General features: G+C 39.1%; 1 protein-coding gene across 1 annotated transcript in view; it reads left to right on the forward strand.

The window, feature by feature from the left end:
- Positions 1-18,170, forward strand: part of LOC117811639 (cilia- and flagella-associated protein 46) — an 83,987-nt gene that overhangs the window by 47,213 nt on the left and 18,604 nt on the right. The window contains 15 exon segments of the mRNA XM_034682043.1: positions 165-312; positions 4,096-4,319; positions 4,449-4,571; positions 4,802-4,963; positions 5,844-5,992; positions 6,094-6,192; positions 6,273-6,336; positions 7,303-7,470; positions 7,659-7,856; positions 7,955-8,061; positions 9,034-9,216; positions 9,833-9,971; positions 11,253-11,450; positions 12,841-13,029; positions 15,280-15,402. Of these exon segments, the coding sequence (XP_034537934.1) occupies positions 165-312; positions 4,096-4,319; positions 4,449-4,571; positions 4,802-4,963; positions 5,844-5,992; positions 6,094-6,192; positions 6,273-6,336; positions 7,303-7,470; positions 7,659-7,856; positions 7,955-8,061; positions 9,034-9,216; positions 9,833-9,971; positions 11,253-11,450; positions 12,841-13,029; positions 15,280-15,402 (2,274 nt within the window).

Below are 18,170 nucleotides of genomic sequence, written 5' to 3' on the forward strand. Positions count from 1 at the left end.
AGTCTCTGAGAGTCTAGAATTTCAAAATAAGTAACTTGGTGCATACACTGAATGAATTACACCATTCATACACCATCCAAAAGATGTCACCTAGTAACTTCCTACTGTAATTTATTGTACATGTTTGATAACATCTTTGTTTCTGTTATGCCATCTGTGAGCAGAGTGCAGAGACTCGATGGCAGAAGGTCAACCTGCTGCTGGAGTTTGGAGAGTGGCTGTACTGTCACAACTTCCCAAAAGCTGATGCCCAACAGCATGTTCAGTGGGCTGTAGACATTCTCCTGCAGAAGGAGAGTGAACATGGAGCAGGTAGAACTCGCTGGTTTATCTCATTTATTGCATTATAACTCGTGTGTGAATGAATGGTTGTTATGCTACTGGACACTCTTAGCTGTAGAAGAAAAAGTAACAGATATTAACCTTCCTGTTATGTTTGTTTCTTAGGGACAGCAATAATGATCGTGGGTCAACTTGACCCGAGGCATGTTTGATTATCCAGAAGTGTCAGAACTCAAAAAAATCCCAGTAATCATTTTCTAATCTCATTATTAACTCCATTACGAACCATTTAAATCAATATTTGGTGCAATGGTGTTCTTTAATCCTCAACGATCATGGTTCAATGAGGATAACTCACTCGTTTTTTTATGAAAATTCATGTTAAAGCTTTTTTTAATGTACATTTGAAAGACCTAAATATAAATACAATAGTTTTACATGACACAGATTTTGATGCTGTATTTAACTGGCTTGGAAGGTATATATTGCCTAAAATGGAAGGAACCTCTGAATGCCTCTAGCCTTTCATCCACTGTGACATTAGGGCCTGGGTTATAGAGTAGTGGAAGTTGCTCTACCCACTTGTCCCTCACTATTCTAATGGCTGACAGCTTGTCTCTATTTGATCTCAGCTCCTGCAGTCAAATGCCAAAGTGTCCTTGGGCAAGACACTGAACCCCAAACTGCTCCCTCAGTTGTTCAGCGGTGTATGAATGTCTAGAATAAGATTAGCTAATACTGATGGTCCCTTACTATAGCAGCCTCTACCATCATTGTAATCAGTAATGTAAAAGAGCTTTGAGTGGTCAGAAGACTGAAAAAGAGATACATGAGTACAAGTCCATTTACCATTTACTCTTTATCATGACCTGCTCAAAAGCTGACTTGATGTCTGTTACACGAGTCACTGCTATCCTAGTGGCTCTGTCTTCATAATGTTTTCTGTAGACAGTTTTGCCTGACGTATATTTGGGGATGAAGATCGCTGTATTTCCCCATTTTTGATGTGAATTGACCACAAGATGGTCTGCATCTTCAGACACACCCTCCTCTCTTTCACTGTTATGATCAAAGAAGAGTGCCAGGGTTATCACCTGTTTATTTCTGCTGCTCATTTTGTAGAGCTCTGACAGAGAGTGTGTCATGTGTAGATGCAGAGTATAATGTTGGTAGGACTCCCGTGCAGAGAATCTGTATATGTTTTTCCCCTCCCCTGGGTTAGGGTTAGGGTTAGGGTTAGTAGTGATGGGAAGTTCGGCTCTATTCATAGGGCCTGCTCTTGTGACTCGGCTCCCAAAGAAGAGCCGAACAGCAAAAACTAATGGTTTGTGTGTTAAAACCCTTTTACGTACACTGTTTTTATGAGAAGCCTTATTACAAGACTTTTTCTGTTACAAAACCATTCTTACCTTTTAGTATTTTAATCCTTTTTTTTTTACGAATTAACAAAAAACTGCAAACAGATCCATAGAACCAGAACCAAACTCAAGCAAACAGAACCAGAACCAAACTCAAGCAAACAGAACCAGAACCAAACTCAAGCAAACAGAACCAGAACCAAACTCAAGCAAACCGAATCAGAACCAACTCAAGCAAACAGAACCAGAACCAGAACCAAACTCAAGCAAACATAACCAGAACCAGAACCAAACTCAAGCAAACAGAACCAGAACCAGAACCAAACTCAAGCAAACAGAATCAGAACCAACTCAAGCAAACAGAACCAGAACCAGAACCAAACTCAAGCAAAAAGAACCAGAACCAAACTCAAGCAAACAGAACCAGAACCAACTCAAGTAAAGAGAACCAGAACCAAACTCAAGCAAACAGAACCAGAACCAAACTCAAGCAAACAGAACCAGAACCAACTCAAGTAAAGAGAACCAGAACCAACTTAAGCAAATAGAACCAGAACCAAACTCAAGCAAACAGAACCAGAACCAACTCAAGCAAACACAACCAGAACCAAAACCAAACTCAAGCAAACAGAACCAGAACCAAATGCAAGCAAACAGAACCAGAAACAACTCAAGCAAACATAACCAGAACCAAACTCCAGCAAACAGAACCAGAACCAACTCAATCAAACAGAACCAGAACCAACTCAAGTAAAGAGAACCAGAACCAAACCCAAGCAAACAGAACAAGAACCAAACTCAAGCAAACAGAACAAGAACCAAACTCAAGCAAACAGAACCAGCTCCAACTCAAGCAAACAGAACCAGAACCAAACCCAAGTGAACAGAACCAGAACCAACACAAGCAAACAGAACCAGAACCAAACTCAAGCAAACAGAACCAGAACCAAACCCAAGCAAACAGAACCAGAACCAAACCCAAGCAAACATCATTAATGTCCTCAGTGCAGGTTGACATTGAGAAAAATCAGATGCCTCAGCTTGGATGGGCTGATCCGATTTTTCCATCACCTTTATCCTATATCCTCACATCTGATTGGTTGAGCGGTCACCATGCTGACTAATCAAAACAAAGTTCTGCTGTGAGCAGAGCTGGGGCTGAGCACTGTGAGAGCTAAGCAGCGAAAGGAAAAAACTGGGAGCCGGCTCTCTCTCGATGCAAGCCGGCTCTTCTGATTCACTATAAAGCATCAGCTCACAGAGCTGCAGTTTTTGATCATGACACATCACTACCCTGCTGAGAGTCCCTTCAATGTGGGTGGAGTTTGCCCATGGGAACAGAGAAGGTTACCGTCTGAAGTCATGCCAAGACCTGCATTCTTGCACTTTACAGATGAGGTCAAGAGATAGAGAGAGGGTGTGCGTGTGTGTGTGTGTGCATGTTTGCGTGCGTGTGTGTGTGGTTCTGGGTCTGTCTGTGTGTGTGTATGTGTGTGTGTGTGTGTGTGTGGGGGTGTGTGTGTGTGTGTGTGTGTGTGTCTGTGTCTGTGTCTGTGTCTGTGTCTGTGTCTGTGTGTGTGTATGTGATTGGGGTGAAATATGTCACACAGTTGCACAGAAACAATTAGTATTTGACACTTCTGACTCCTTTTAGCCTCCACTTTGACTGCCGGGTCAAATTGACCCACGAACAGTATCTATGCATTATAAACAAGAAGGGGGGGGGTTGCAAATATGTGAAAGGAACCATTTTTATTTTATATGTTGATTACGCTAATTAAGTCAAGTAGAAGAAGTTTCATACCAAAAAAAACACTTTTAACAATTTTTTTTAATTTTTGAACTTTGAAAAGGGTCAATCTGACCCTGAACATAACAGGAGGGTTAAGAATAGATATTTTCTTCAAGACAACATGAACAGTGATTTCTCTGAGGTTTTTTCCTCATGAATATATTTCTGTGCATGTTTGCGGATGAAAACAAGATAGTTGCATCAGACAGTTGGATTCAGTGATTCAGTGGAGCTTTTCTTTTCAGTTGTTTGCCTCTGTAGTCATTTAAGCAAGTAAATTTTGCTCAAAAGAAAAGGGACTGACCTGACGGAGATCCCATGTGGATAGCTATTGAGGTTAGCAAAGCACTACTTAAAAGACTGCCGGGAGAAAATTTGAGCCGCTTTAAATAGTCCCAAGTGGCAAACTGAAGTCATACAAAAGAAAATGAAAAGCCTAATTACCAAGACTCTAAGATTCTTTATTGTCATTGTACAAAACATACAATGAAATATAGTACTCAAGAATCAGGCTCAAATTATGTATAGCTTGATTAAAAGCACTTTTTGTAACAGTTAAAGTAAGGTTGTTGGTAAATACTATTCACAGCTCATTGTGCACGTCTGTCTTGTTCAAGTTTAAGTTTTTAGTCACTGTGAGTGTTTTTTAAATTTTTTCTCCAGAGGATGAGTCCACAAAGAGGGATGTAAGTTCCATAAGATGCGAGAACCCAGTCGGAGTCCAGGGCTCGTTATGGACACAAAGTTTGTCAGATCTGAAGGAGGTGCTGCGTCTTGAGAGCCTGGTACGAGCACACACTTTGCTCGCTGTCATGGCAGACAGAACAACGCCAGAGCACCAGCTGAGCCTTTTAAGAGCCTACACCTTTGTGCTACAGATATGGAAGGTACAGCAGGTTTAACAAGACATTGTTCAATCAGACATGTTACTGTCACTGGAAGAGGCTGTTCTTGAAATACATGTTATGTGTGAGGTGAGCATGGAACATGAATCTTAAAATGCTGTTGGGCTCCAGGTGTCCATGGCGGTGTGTTGTGAGATTTCCAGTGAGATGGCAAAGACTCAGCAAAACCAGCCTCCTCCTTCTGCTGGATCCAAAAAAGACAAAGACAAAAGCAAGAGCAAAAAAGTCAAAGATGTAAGTCCTGTAGCTCAAATGAGTCCAATGTTTGCAGTGATTCACTCTGTTTCCAGCAGTGTGTACAGAGTTCAATAATGGTTTTGATTTTTTTATTCATTATACAACAATAAGCTCATAAGCTGCAAATGAACACACAGCACGTTTATGATACTACCTGATTAAACGGACAGTATTCACATTATGTTTTATCACATATCATGAGCAACCTATTGTCTTTGTCTGAGCAGCCTCCTCCAGCAGAAGATCGACCCAAGCCTGTTGCCTTGAATCAAGAACCTCCTTCCACCCCAATCGACTGGGCTCGCTTCATATGTCCTGAGCAAGCCCGGCAGATCTTCAGAACCAACGAGAACCCCCACTGTATCAATACACACAGCATAAAAAAGCAGGCAAGACCACATACCTCTTAATATTATAACAATCTGCAGTCTCTTTTCAGTAAATTGAGAATTCTGGTGAACAATTTTTGTGTTGCACCATCTTGCATAGCTCCCATAAATGATGTGGCAACTCAGCATCTGCTGCTGCCAGCAGACTGCATAAAGAGTTTAGATAATTGGATGAAGAACATTAAACAGATGCTGATGAAGATATCTTCATCAGGTGATCTTAACATTATTTAGATTTTACATGTTAGACATCAGTTACAACATCGTGGAGCCTATTTATGGCAGATGTGGCTAAGATTTCACATTTTATAGCCATCTTACTTCCTGGAGCGAAGCAGTTCTTTCAGATTAAAAAATAATATTTATACACGCTGCTGTGCGTATCAGCACAGCTTGTGTGTGCACAAGATCGAGCATTCGACAGCATCAGACTGATTGAACCCCAGATTATTATTACAAAAAAATAATGTCAGTGTAATTTTAACAGAATTTATGTACAGGTGTATTATTTCTTGGTCATCCAGAGGTGTGATCACTGGCACAGAGACATGCTTTTTGCTCTGTAGTGGTGATTGTGGAGCTTTTAACCCTTTGTGCATGCTTTGTGACATAGACAATGTCTTTATGGTTCATTTGCACAGGTTTAGTGGGCGTAAAAGCTGTGAAATTCTGTCGTGATTCAGACCCTTGGTATTCTAAATACAATTGGTGCTATAATTCAGAGATGGTATGCGAATGTTTGACAAAGTTGGATTTAATTGATGAAGAAAACCAGCAAACAGGAGGCATCATGAGCTACATAAACTAACACTCATCACACATAAAACTAATGTTTGAATAATTGTTGTAACTGTAATAATCTGTCTTTGTTTGGCTGCAGACTCAAAGCCTGTTTTATCTCAACCTGCTGGAGAAAGAGCTAACCTCACTCTCATTTGACCACCTCACTTTACCCATAATGCATCTATCTGAGACCATTGCTCATGACCTCCTAAACAAGAGGAGCCTCTCTGATCTCTACCGACTAAGGTAAAAATAACCAAAAGAAGGTAACAACAAAACCCAAAGTGATGTATGAAAGTGTTGTTTGACTTTTTATGTTGTTTTCTTGTTTTTTTCTCCTTGATTAGAATTGTGCAAGTCTGTTGTCAGCTCGGTTTGGAGGCACACTCCCCGTACCATGAGCAGCTCCTGAATCTGAGTAGAATCCCAGAACAAGAGCAGATGGAGTAAGTCGACTAAGTAATGAAGATTTAATGTTTGCACATCTCCCTTTAATGACTAGTGATAACGATATTTGTGATTGCAGCTGTCGCAGAGAGATTTCTTTTCCACAGGAGAGGAGGAGAGGCCTTCACAGAGATTACAATCAGGTCAGCCTGCTTCTCACAAAATCTATGTTTTGAATGTTTCACCACATGCTCCACATTCACAAGAGTTTACAAGTCGAAGAAATGACCATTAAAATGAATAACTTAACTCTGGTTTTATTACTTTTTAGAGGGTGACTATTAAAGCACCCACTACAGGCTTGTATTTGTGAAGTAAATTTAATGTATGAGAACATTTTATGATGGCATATTAAGATACAAGTTTTACAATAGACAAATTACACAAGTGTTAAGTTTTAAATCAGCTGTGCAAGATGTTTCATATTTTATTAGTAATTAATGATGGTTATTACTTCAAACCGTTAAAACTTCTCCAGCCTGTTAATGGCGTTATTATCCAATTAACATTTAAGTAGGCCTTCCCTTAAATCTAAACACTAACACAGATCCAGGTCACACATGGGAGGACTTTTAGCTGCTGTGTTGCATATTTATCAGAGTTTTTTTACTGCTCCCAAATAAGAGACCAAACCCTAATGGAACAAAAAAATCATTCAAACATCTGTTTGTACCTATCTATATCTAAAAACATGACACCTGATCATTTTAAAAGTACAAGGGGAGGGACCAAAGATGGTTAGGGTTGATGGAGGAAGCAAAAAAAAAGGGGGAAAAGAAAGGCACATTTTAAAAACATCACCATCAAAATTCTTGTTCCTTTCTTATTCAGGGTAAATCACAGGTCCTCTCTCATACACTCAGGTATTACAAATAATATTAAAGAAACTTGGCTTTGACCTGCTTGATCCACAGGTTACAGGTTGGGGCTTAGTACCAGGTTCGACTGTTAAGACCGCTGCTAGACAATGTTTGCTAATGTGGTATCTTTTGTCTCTACCAACCTGTTAATAAGTTAAAATGTAAGATAAAAGTCAATCAATCAGACAGTTTTAGAACACTTCAAACATATAAAGGAGTTGAATGTTGGTGTATCTCTGTGATTTTCAGAAAAATAAAGGAAATGGAGCCGCTGCTTCTGGACAACAGAGCATGATCAGACAGTGTGGGACTGTGTGTGCTCAGGACATGTGGCTGGACAAAGCTGAGGTCTGCCTCAGCATGGGGTTCTTTCCACAAGCCAAACAGCTGATAGCAGAGGCATACACGGTGGCTTCTGTGAGTTAGAATCTATAACTGACAGTTAGAATCTATAACTGACAGTAAAATGCAATATGACATAGTGATGATCAGACTGAATTAAAAAAAACTATATTTTCTATCTTTTAATTCCAAAACTGATAGAATGTAAGTTTAAGATCCATTAGCAACACACATACCCTTACCCTCACATTGACTCTGTTCAGGAGCTGGGAGACCAGAGAGGAAAAGCAAGAAGTTTGATCAGTCAGGCTGTTCTGGCTTGTGAAGAACAGAACTTTGCTCAGGCGCTGAACCAGCTTGAAGAAGCCAAAGACCTGGGCGGGGATGAGGAGTTCTGGTTCCAGCTCACCCTCACTAAGGTCAGAGGTGTAGTCGGCCAGAGAGACCAAGATACACACAAGGTAAAATCTGTTCCCTTTAATCACATCCTCCACAGTTGTAGGTGTACATGTATTTCTGGACTGAATACTACTCCCATCATACCTTTCTTCTCTCACAGGTTGATCAGATCATAAAACAAGGCTGTGATGCTCTGAAGCTGATTCTTGAGAAGCGGGTAAACCAAGTCCAAGAGCTCACATTCCTCATCACCTCATTAAAGATGAGGTAACCCTGAATTACCACGACCACTCCTGATTAATATGTTTTTTTAGGGAGACCTGTAAAGCTGTGTTGCAAATGATCAAGATGTCTAAACACATATTAAAGGGCAGGGTATTTTTCAACTTTTTAAACATTTTAAAGCAGAGAGGAACACCCACCCTTCTATCAGTGCACGTTTCCGTGATGGTATAGGGATACATAAGTGCCTGTGGCATAGCATACACATTTGGGCCGTCACCATTAATGCTGAATGATATACAGGTTTTGGAGCAACATATCAATCATCAATCTTGATTTGTATAGTGCCAAATCACAACAAACGTTATCTCAAGACGCTTTTACAAACATAGGAGGTCTAGACCACTCTATGTCAAATTATGAACAGAGACCCAACTTAATCCATCTGCTGCCATCCAGACAATGCCTTTTTCAGGGAAGACCATTTTTCAGCAAGACAATGCCAAACCACATTCTGCATGTATTATATCAGCTTGATTTTGTAGAAGAAGAGTCTGGGTGCTAAACTGGCCTGCCTGCAGTCCTGACCTGTCACCCATTGAAAACATTTGATGCATCATGAAGCAAAAAGTACAACAAAGGAGACCCCCAGCTGTAGAGCATCTGAAATCCTCTATTAGACAAAATGAGACTACATTTCACTTTGAAAACTGCAGAAACTGGTCTCTTTGGTTCCCAAACGTTGACAAAGTGTTGTTTAAAAAGAGGTGATGCAACACTGGTAAATGTTCCTCTGTCTCTTGAAATGTGCTTCATGATTTGACTTATTGTATAACAAAAGTCAACTAGCTGAAAATCATATTTAATGATTGAAACCTACTTTTAGCTTTTAAGTATAAGGCACACATCTATTAAATCTATCATTGTATACATTCCGCACACACACGCTCAGATACATGTGACATCAGCAGGCATTGGTGTAATCTGAATTATTGAATCTGTTATGTTGTGTTCCAGAGGTGCAGTTGAATGTATCCGTGCCCTTGGTGGTGGTGAACCGGGGGAAACTCTCTGTAAAGAGGCCGCCCAGAGGATAACTGCTGCCTGTGACACACTAAGAGAGTGTGTCACTGGTTTTACAAAGCTCGGCTACAGACATCACACAGCTGAGGCACATATGGAGTCTGCACACTGTCTGGGGTCAGTCTTCAAGAGTCATGCCAGAATTCAATGGACTGCTTAGATCAGTTGGGTGCAAGGAGATCTTGTTTCTTTTTTTAGTGAACTGTTTGAAATTAGAACAGAAAAAGTAAACAGAACTTTTTCACCCTCCTGTAAAGATTAAAAAAAACACTTTTAGTGGACATACTGTACTTTGATTGGTTGTATTTTCCCCAAAAGATTTTTTGCAGCCATATCTGCCCATTTTGTTGCAATAGACGATGTAAACTGTCTTTACCAATTGGTTATTTTGAGGACAAAATGTGAAAAAACAGAACCCACATTAACAGAATTTATTTTAAGAAAGCAGTACTTCAAGGATTTTTTTTAATTCACCCTGGGAAGAAGGTTCAACCTCTGGTTCAACACACCAGGACCACTCATTTATTGAGTTGTTATTAGGAGAAAATTTTGAAGTAAAAATCAATAAATGCCAGACTTTTTCTTCAATAACTCCTACTTTCCACATAAAAGCAAATCTAACCATAGAAATGGTTAATGCATCAGACCATGTGCTTTTGACATTTGATGGTTTACCCAAATAACCATTCTTTCCTCTCTGTCCCTTTCCACCCTCAATGATACAACTCTGCAGAATCCTTGCCAGCCACACCTTTTCCACAGAGGACAGACAGCGCTTCCTGCTCGATAGCTTCTTTGAACTGCGACTTGCTGTTACCGAGCAGGAACATGTGGTGCTGAACGCTCAAAGTCTGGTCCCCACACAGGAGGAGGTAAACAAAGTTTATGCATGTCGATCTGTGATGTGATGATGATGCCCTTTCAAAAACATTGGGTTGCACACCTTACTTTGAAGATGAAGATCAGTGATAAAAAAAAGATTTATCAGATACAACATACAGGAATGGTGAGACAGCTGTGAAATAAAGAGATACAGATATTGATTATAAATAATAGGGAAAAAAATAATTTGAGCATGATTGATTATTTCATAGAGTGAGTGAATTATCTGTAGTATGTTGTCATGTATAAATGATATGCCCAACCTTAAACAGGGTTTTAAGTATGAAGAACCACCAGAGTCAATAGTGTACTAATAAGACATGCTCTGTTTGATCACTAACTTTACAATTTAAACATGCATCAATACATTTGGTGAGAATGTTAATCATAAAACAATAATTAAATACACTTAATCTGAAATTATCATGTATTGTGAATAAAAAATGAAATAGTAAAAGAAGTTTAAAAAATACAGATCCATGAAACAGTTCAAACTTCTTGTAAATAGATATTAAGAAAGCAAGATCAAAAGTCAATAACTAATATTTGTACAGTTCCACAATGCTCTGACACAAACAGACAAAGCCTCAATCACTCGTCCACAGAAGATGGGTGTCAGAGTTATATTTTATCCAGGCGGTATACAAGCTCTCATAGAGATGAGGTTATCAGAGGGGTTTAACTGTGGCTGCAGCTTTGTTTTACATGTTGATGGAACCATGAGAGAAAAATTGATTTAGCAGCTCTCACAGCTTCTGCACATTCTTCTTCTATTGAGTTTGTGATTAAATCTTCATGTTGTGTAGCAGAGTGCGTTCAGCAGATGGTGCTGCTGTTTTACTTAGTGCTGACATCCAGCCTGCACTGGAAACAAGATACAATAGCAGAACTCACTGAAAACACATTGTCTTCTGTCTTGCATCATTTCTAACACAGTTATCCCATCATTAGTTCAGTAGAGCATGATATTAGTCCATTAAACAATACTTTATGTTCACACTTCCACATAACATTTGTATTTGTTAACTTGTGCAGGGCAGTGTAATACTTCTTCGGTCAGCCTCTTTCACCAAACTGTTTAGCACTGGTCAGGTGAAACTTGTCTGAAACAATTTAAAGGGGGCACATAATTAAAAAAAGTTGAAATATCTGATTGAAACTTGATTTTCCTGAATTTGTTCTTTCCTTAATCTTTCTGACGTGTATAGTTTAATATCTATGTACTTCACAATAAAGAATTAATTCATCAAGGTTTTATTTTTCCATACCAGAGTCCTGGATTGTCTCTGCCAGCTATGAGGAGGCTGCAGCGGCTGCGGCTGGATCTCACAGAGTTTAGTCTGGTTCTGCTAGAGGCGCAATGTGAGGAAGACAAATCCCAAGCTCTGGCCAGGGAGAAGAAGAACTCTACTGAGATAATACTCGATGAGTTTATGCGCTGCTCACCTGAGCCTGACTCTTTAGAGCAGGTAAGAGAAGTGCACAAGCCCCAAGCACCGAGGAAATCTTGTATCTATTTCAATCTCAAAGAATTACTCTCCACAGTAAAGATGTATTCTAGGAAAACCCCAAAGCACTGGTTAAAGTTGGAAAATACAAGATTTAACTATATCAATTTTCTGTTTCATATTCTTTCAACAAACTAGTGTATTACTTGGAAGTTTCTTTATTGTAGAGGTTTAGTATCTTATTAACAGTTATAAGACTATCGCCTTTTTTATCTTCAAATCATATACAATACAGTAAAATCCAGAATACAAGTCACACTGTAATATAAGATGCTGTCTGTATTTGGAGGGTCATGGGAGGAAAAAGGTTTAACCTTTGTTCCTGTGTGATCACTTCGACTTTTTCTTGTACCATCTACCAGCTACTAGATTGGTAGTTCAGCACAGGCTTTAGTCGTGCTGATAGTTGCGAGTTATGGGCAGACTTTATGCTTGCAACCAACTCAACAAACACTTGTGGATGCTCCATTGAGTCTTTTCAATCAGTCCAGCACTCCATCAGGTGTATTTACTTAAAAATACACCGCATGGTTCTGGCCTAATGAGAGAGAAAAGCTGTTAAAAAAATGACGGACTGGTTGGCTCCGCTATGCATTAAGCATGCTTTGGCTCTTTGAGTGCCGCCTTCTGGGTGAAATACAGTAACACATAGAATAGTGTATGCATTTTAAACTGGAATATTGGCCTCACTGGTGTACAGGGTCACTTTTTAAATGACAAAAAACATGTATTGAAAATGTGTTCTATACACCTAATTTGAAGGTAATTTATCTTTACAGTAATTTATACTGCATAGAAACCAAGCACATACCAATGCCAGCTAAACTAATTTTTCTCCTAGAAATGTAGAGACACTAAGAGCTTACGTCAGGTGTCATATGATGTCTTTTTTTACTCTTTTTATTAAGCAGTTTTCTATATCTAAAATGATTAGCTTTTCATCCATATCACCCAGTTTTTCACCTTCTTTGAGGGAACTTCATAGAAGAACTTCAACAACATGTTTGAACAGCCAATTAGAGTGTCTGTGATTCCATTATAAGGTAATTTAATATTAATGAAAAGGCTGAGGAAGACTAACCTGTGAGAAAAACAAGCATAGTCAAATATACAACATTTCTCTGGCTGACTCTGTCTTCATCTCACAGGGATCAGTGTTTGTCATGATGGCTGTCAAACAAGTGTACCCACCACTCGCCCTCCCTGTCTTACAATGCTGCTTCTGAACTGATTTATCATCTGTTTCCAAGTATTCATTTGACATGTAACTGCACATGTAAGCAAGTATTTCAGTAAACAAGCTTTAAGTCAAGTTTCAAAGTAAACAAGTTGACCCTTGTGTCTTGTCCAGGAATGGTTAAGTATTGGCAGCACTGTAGGGCAGGTGGCTTTGAGCCATCTATCTGCAGTCTGGTCTCGGGACCCTCACAACATGGAGACCAGAGCTCGCTGCTTGAGTTTGATGGGAAAGTACCTCAGACTGCTGGCTGTGCGGGAGGACCCCCTTTATTTGTGTTCTCTCTGGGACAGACACAAACAGGTAGACAGCACACATGTTCATTCATCACTTTAAACATGTAGACACTTCTGGCACACTTGAAATACTCATGGACACTTAATTCCAGAAGAAACTGGACTTGGAACTTGGAATGTTGTTTTTGACATTACAGAGGAATTCCACGAAATGTAATGAATAAAAGACAGCCAGTCTGTTGCAGAGATTTATTTAGAAGAGCTTTGCAGTAGCCTTTTACAAATATTTATGCTTGTTGGCAAATATTTGGATTCCCCTGGACCTCAGTTTATGATAAAATAAAATATGTCTGGGCAGTTCATGGAGCATAGTCTTACAAGGCAGTGCACAAGCTCATTGTGAAAACAGAAAACAAATTAAGATAGTGCTCTAGCTAGAGCTCTCTCTGTTTTCAGGAAAACAGAGTGATGATGTCATGATTCTTGCCAGCTCAGTGGCACCATGTTTGGTTCTGATTGTGGCAGGTATGTCATATTTGTTATGAAAGTCAAAACTTTACACAGTCACTGTTCTGTCACAATCAGAACTGTTATCCCAATGAAGTCAGTAAGTTTGGCATAGTATGAATGCACTGTGTGCAAAGTGTGGTTTGTTTGAATGCATGTAAAGATGGATTACTCAATAATATGTCTTCACTGAGTTATCATATTTCAGGCCCCAGCAGGACGGGTGCTGCGCTTTGTTTTTGACTTGTTATTGTCTTGTTCTTCTTCTCCTGCTTACCAGGATAACTACATTAAACAAGTATCAACTGCATTGTATCAATCAATCAATCAATCTTTATTTATACAGCGCCAAAGCACAACAAACGTTATCTCAAGACACTTTTCCAAACATAGCAGGTCTAGACCGTACTCTATATTTAATTATTAACAAAGACCCAACAACAAGACAGGGTAAGACTCAGCCTTATCTTACCTTAATCCACCATGAGAAGAGCACTTTACAACATTTAACAAGTTAGTTACAGCAGCAAGGAAAAACTTCCTCTGAACAGGCAGAAACCTTGAGCAGAACCAGACTCGTGTTAGACATCTGCCTCGAGCAAGTTGGGGTTGGAAAGAGGGATTGAGGAGATGCAAAGAGAGAGAGAGAGAGAGAGAGAGAGAGAGAGAGAGATGATAGTGGTGAGTAGTAGTTGTAGCCGCTGGCATGTCGGTAGCAGCTGAAGTCTGGAACGTCCACAGCAGCAGGCCTCCTCCAGCAGCAACTCAGAGGAATCTACGAGACAAGGAAGCTCAGGGACTCCAGAAAGGTCTATGTTTAGTAACATTAATGGGACAGGGAGACAGGGACAGTTAAATTAAGTGATGGGCCGGGGGAAGGGGATTCCAGTGTGTCAGTTCCCCCGGCAGTCTAAGGCTAAAGCAGCATAACTAAGCACTGGTCCAAGCCTGAGCCAGCTCTAACTATAAGCTTTATCAAAAAGGAAATTTTTAAGCCTACTCTTAAAAGTAGAGAGTGTATCTGCCTCCCGGACCCTGACTGGTAGAGGATTCCAAAGGAGAGGTGCCTGATAACTGAAGGCTCTACCTCCCATACTATTTTTAGAGACTTTAGGTCTTATTATATGTTAAAGGTATGGATGCTGGTGCTATAGATGTTTGAAGATGAAATACACATATATATGTATATAAATATATATATATATATATATATATATATATATATATATATATATATATATATATATATATATATAGATCAGTTGTACATCCTATAATTTTTCAACTAACACCAAAATATGTCTGTGTCAGTCGACATGTCCAGGTGTCATGAGCTGTCAGGAATCACAAACTCCATCATGGAACTGTCAAAGTAAACTTGGTGCATCTACCGTCTGTCCCTCACTAGCTATTTTCAACTTGAAAGATCTTTGATTTTTCAAAAACTTAACCTGAAGGGGAATGACATATTTTATCTTCTGTATAATAAATCCTTTATCTCACAGAAAAATGTTCATGAATAATATATAAAATCGGCTCCAGCCTGTGCATGCCTAAAGTGGTGCTGGGACCTCAGAATCAGTATATCAAGAAGGAAGAAACACTAGCTATAAACAAACTGTTAGCAGCTATGTACATCTTGAGGGATTTTACTTACCTGGAAAAAGTTGCTCCCCAGGGTGAAAAGTTTAGACGGATTAGAGACATGAATGTCCACTTACATAAATTAAGTCTTCGTGCTTTGTGGTCATGAGGGGATTTTAAACTAATCACAATCTCTGTCCTGTGATCTTGAACCAACTTTGTGTAGACAGAAGCCTGGTCTGACCCCAAAGCTGTTTCTTTGGAGGAGGAGAATTCAGAGGAAGATAAAGACAGAGAATCTGCCAGAAGAGAACTGAGGATGACCCATGCCAAAAGTGCTGAGCTGCAGGTACATACCTCCTGACCAGTGACCCCATCACTTTTGATTAATCTCTGATCTAAGATATTTATACTGAAGTTTATCTCACATCTCCAACCCCCTGGAGGGAAACCCATGTCTCAGCATGGTTCTCAGATTTAAAATCACAGCAAAGAGATCCACTGTCTACGTCAAACCTAGTGTGGTGCAATATGAGTGCAACGCAGGGCTGGTGTGGATCAGTGTAATATGGGGAAAATGGACAATTCATGTGGTGATATTATTACAATATTAAATATATTATTATTCAGTTATATTATTTATGATATTGTCCAACCATAACGATACAAAATGTCTTACGCATACTATCCAGTTGCCATTTGACTCTGACCAAATGAAATAAATGCCTTCAAAGACACATTTATCAGTTCATCAATGGGATTTAGTTGATGGGGGGAATAAAGGTTATGTTGCCAGATAAAAAAATCGAATTTCAAATGGCATAGCACTTCCTAACTTTTGAAATGTTTAGCGTGTAGAAGCAAAGCATTAGATAATACATGACCGAAGTATTTTAAGACTTGACTGATGTAAGTAAGGGTTTAATACCAGGGCGTTGACCATTGTTTGAGCCCAAAAAACACACCGATACATGGTGTTATTTCCTTTCAGTTTTATTGAAAGCATTGCTTTACAATAAAATACATTTGAATCAGTGGCAGTGCATTATATGACGAGCATAAGAAATATATTTAAAACTGAAGGGCAACAAAAGCTCAATGAATCAATGAATGATAAAACATTAATAAGTCAGTCGACTGAGACTAAAAAATTAATGTTAGAAATGAGAGAGATCAAATCAAAATGTTAAATATAAGAAGTAGATTAGTGCAGGAATGAAAGTGAAAGCATAATGATTTTCCACCAATCAAATCTTGAAATGATAACTTATATTCTTACAGTTAGAATGATGATGATACATTAAAAATTGAATAGCAGGTACAGCCTAAATTATAAGGATTAGACTTTCTCTTTCTTTTACTTCTACAAAGAATGTTTTATTTTTTTATATCACTGAGAGAATGATAGTGAGGTCTGATAAAGTTTCAAAAGTAAAGCTTTCAGTAATGGCTTAAGTCCATATGGGTCTGGTTTTGAGACTAGATTAATGCAATAAGAGGATTCCTTCAAAGATTACAGAAAAACAAGTATTTCTGGAGTTTGACACCTGTAATAGGTTCATATTTTTTTAGTATAATAATTGTTCCTGTTAGATGTAAAGAAACATCTACAAACTAATTCTAGAGAAAGAGAACAACTAAACCCGAAGTCCTCTTTCTGTTTTAAAACACATGACAAAGTTCAACTAATGTAAATAAAAAGCATTACAAGTCTGAATTTTGACCAATTTAACAGGTATCCTTTAAAGTTTCAGTTGTTTTAGCCCATAAATTCTCTCTTAATGTCAATGTGAATGTATTTGAATTTTTCAAAATAAGAGGAAAGTGGATTTTATCTCTCTACATATATTGAGAACGATTCAAGAAAAGTCTTTGTATGAGGAAGAAAAATGATTACTGCTGTCTTTCACACATCATAGTTTGAAGTCCGGAGTGTTTTTCTGCAGCTCCACCACAAACTCAATTAAGGCAGTCACAAATACATGGGCAGCCTAAGGTCTGAGAAGCAAACAGAGAGCATCAGGTGTTTTAAAGACGGAGAAAGCAAAAAAAAAAAAAAAAAAAAAAAAAAAAACAAAGGGAAAACTTTTTTGGGCCAACAGAGAAGTTTTCGGTCACTTGTGTGTCCTTGATTAAAAGGATTTCTACCCTTTGTTGGAAGAATGAGGCAGCTATATTTGCACAAGAAAACCCTTTATGTCACCAATCTCCCATCACTAAATCCAAGCACCGTACCTTGGGGGACCGGGCCTTTGCTATAGCCGCCCCACCCTCTGGAACTCTCTCCCCCCACACATCCGTGCTTCTGACTCACTTCATTCATTTAAGAAACAGTTAAAAACTTACCTTTTCAAACAGGCATTCCCCTCACATTAATTTTTCCACCTCTTCCCTTGTTGTCTGCTTGTCTTGTATGTCTTTATTTGTATTTATTTATTTATTGTCTCTTTTGTAAAGCGTCTTTGAGTTATTTAAAAGCGCTATATAAAACTTAGGTATTATTATTATTATTATTATCTGTTGAGGCCTCAACAGTCAGAAACAGAGCTTAGCAGGCCAGGCAGAGAAAGGGTTAAACAGTCTGAGACTGTGCCTAAATACCACATCCTCAAAAGGCAATTTGTAGGTGCTCCTCAGACTACTGCAGCAGTGGAGGCCTCACAGCACGATGCAAAACCTGACACTACAAAAAACAGGTTTATCTCTAGGTACTACTCAGCTGGCTGAATACTGACCAGGGGGCCCGTGCAGCATAGAAGAACCTTAGACAGAGGGAACAAATCCCATGCTGCTACACCAGAGGATATATCACAGAAGTGTACAACAACAAGTGGTTTTACATTCAGGTGTTCAAAAGCAGGGCTTATCCACCTGTGATACCACAGCAGGGTGATAGGGTTCATGGGGTTGAGTCCTCTCCAAAGTAAGCTATCTCAGCATCAGAGAAAGCATCAGTCCATCAGGCCGGAGGAAAAAACAATAAATATTGTGTCTCTGTTGACCCAGTCAGAGGCAGCATTGACTAATGACTGTGATAGGGTAGAGGCTTGACCTCAGCAAAGGAGGTTGTTTTCTCTGAGCACAGTCAGAAACATCTAGAAGTGCCCCTGATGCAGC

Source organism: Notolabrus celidotus, chromosome 4 (assembly GCF_009762535.1).
Source record: "Notolabrus celidotus isolate fNotCel1 chromosome 4, fNotCel1.pri, whole genome shotgun sequence".
In the NCBI taxonomy this organism is placed as follows: domain Eukaryota; kingdom Metazoa; phylum Chordata; class Actinopteri; order Labriformes; family Labridae; genus Notolabrus; species Notolabrus celidotus.